Source organism: Atta colombica, unplaced genomic scaffold (assembly GCF_001594045.1).
Source record: "Atta colombica isolate Treedump-2 unplaced genomic scaffold, Acol1.0 scaffold261, whole genome shotgun sequence".
NCBI lineage: Eukaryota > Metazoa > Arthropoda > Insecta > Hymenoptera > Formicidae > Atta > Atta colombica.
In genome coordinates, this window is record NW_017259361.1 from 170,390 (window position 1) to 173,129 (window position 2,740).

The 2,740-nt window shown below is 23.1% G+C and overlaps 1 protein-coding gene across 1 annotated transcript in view; it reads left to right on the forward strand.

Moving 5' to 3' along the window:
• LOC108689132 (caspase-8-like) overlaps positions 1–2,740 on the forward strand; it is a 4,756-nt gene that overhangs the window by 1,091 nt on the left and 925 nt on the right. Inside the window, 3 exon segments of the mRNA XM_018195772.1 lie at positions 1,273–1,541; positions 1,610–1,802; positions 2,649–2,739. Of these exon segments, the coding sequence (XP_018051261.1) occupies positions 1,273–1,541; positions 1,610–1,802; positions 2,649–2,739 (553 nt within the window).

Genomic DNA, 2,740 nt, shown 5'->3' on the forward strand with positions numbered 1-2,740 from the left:
AGTATTTGATGCAGAAAATTCGATATTTCATCTAGACATTGAAAACATGCAGAATTTACTTATATAGAGTTTATTTTATATAGAGAAAATTGGAAAATAGACATAATAACATTTTGTAAATTAACCTCGAATGAGTGTTTCATTATTTTAATTTGTACTGATTATTACTTGTATCAATTAGCAACTTTATTAATTAACTTATTTAATTATATTATATAATTTCGACGATGCAAATGTATTCATAATATATATATTTAACTAATCATCTTAAAATGCATATTGTAACATCTTGTGTAGTACACTGTTCTTTATGCATCATCAACATCATCAAAATTTAGATAATAGAAAATTACTTGTTGGTATAAATATTAAATGATTTGAATTGGTATAAGTTAAGATCATTAGATATTCATGCTTGTATGAGGATGAAGATTAAACTTGGAATGAAGATTCAAAAGATATGTTAAGTTTCTTTCAAAAAGATATAATTTTTGTTTTAACTTTAAACTTGTATAGTTTGCAAATACGAATAACTGAGATTGGAGTACTCATTTTTGCAGTTTACTTTTCATAATGTTATAGCAATTCCTTTCCAATTTTTTGTATATAAGTAGACTTTACAATGCATCTTGTTTTCAATGTTATAGACATTGTACGCCAATCTATAGAATCTTTCATGCCTAAGTAAAGGAAATTCTAAGATGAATCTGTTTTATCAATTTTTCCAAACAAATCTTTTTCTAACTTTACAGATTAAAAAATCCTTCTCCACATAATTAAAGTATAAACAATAATATAGTCGGTCGACTTTGTGCCAAAAACGAAAAAAGATTGGAAAATTAGTTTTATTACTGACTTTTAACATCGACTCGTAATAATATTTGCTTTATATACAAGTTTTATATTTCATATGTATATAAAACAATCTTGATTTGGACTAGAGATTACCTGAATAATCAACGTTGAATATTTAGAATTAGATTTAGATACTTAATATGAAAGATCAATTAGTTAAAAAATTTGTATGTATGTGTGAGTGCGATATTGATATAGTAGTATATAAAGATATATTGATGTGTCGCACATTTTATCAATATATATTATAAATCAGTAATCTTATCGGAGTTCAAGCAAATGACAGAATTTTTTTAGTCACTTAATACATATACACACATGTAGATACATACTATGTTGTTTTTTTTTATATATCGTATATCTAATAAACTTAAAATGTTTTTTAATTAAATAAGATTTTATATTATTCTATTTTAGATAAAATGCATAATATGAAAAAATTATTAAAACATTTGAAAAAGTTTGAAGATGGGCATATAAAAATAATTTGTATGGAATTGGAGAAATTTGAGAATGGTCTACGGGTTGTTGATAATTGTCAAACTTTTGGAACAAAGGATGAAAATTACTTACAATCAACTTCTTCAGAAGAATCGTCTCTTATCAAAAGGCATTATAGAAAAAATATACAGTTAATTAACAGTGGATTATGTATTATCATAAATCAGATGTATTTTATGAAGGAGGTTATTATTTTAATTAGATGAAAATATATATATTCTATATTCTAAATTCTATATTTTTGTTTTTTTAGTATGAAACACGATTTGGAACAAGTGCAGATTCTATTAATCTATCTGAAACATTTCAAACCTTTGGGTTCAAAGTCGAGATACTTCAAAATCTAAAGAAAAATGAAATGTTAGAAAAAATAAAAAATATTTCGAAAAACTATGGTATTAAATATGATTGTTTATTCCTCTGTATTCTAAGTCATGGATACAAAGGTGAATAATATATATAACAATAGGAATTTTTTTGAAATATTTGAACTTTTTTCTGTTTTAAAATATTATATAATTATTAAAAAATTCTCAATAGAATAATCGTGATAAAATTATATTATGCTGTATCTTTTGCTCATTATTATTATCTTAAATTATGAAGACATCAGAAGTGAAAAAAGAAAAAAAAATAATAACAATAAGAATTCTTGCAGATTACCTTTAAATAGAAATACTTTTGATTAAATAACATTTGCAATTGTGATAGAATAGATTTATAAAATTATATAATATATATTGAAAACCATTTATTTGTTTTGGAGAGAAATTAAATTATATTTATTTCTGTATATTATTAATTTGAAAATTTGTTATGTGACTGTGAATATAAAATGAAGAACTCTGATTGATTTTCTTATACCTTATGCATTCTGCAACATTAAGCAAAAGCCTGTGTTACGGCTTATGTTCCACACTTTATTCAAGAGACGTCTTAGAATATTTTTAGTACATAAGGGAAGAATGTTTTTAGTACATAAGGAAGTTCTCAGAATGTCTTTCGAACGTCTCTCGAAATTATGTGCTGAATGGGATGATTATTTATTAATTAATAAAGAAAAAGGAGAGTTTTCAATATATGTTATAAATTGATTTTATTGATTATGTTTTTTATTGAAATATATTTCTATATATTAATATATTAATATTTGCAAGAATTTTTATTGTATATTTTTAACATCACAGGCTGAAATAATAGTGAGTGAACAGGAGTTTTAAAATATTTATTTATTTTTATTAATTAAATTTATATTTAATTAATGATCAGTAAATGATGAATTTATATCATAGGAGGCATAATTACATCAGATGAAAAAGAAGTTTCTCTGGAAACAATAGAAAGGGCTCTTTGTTGTATGGAATTGAAAGATGTTATAAAAATT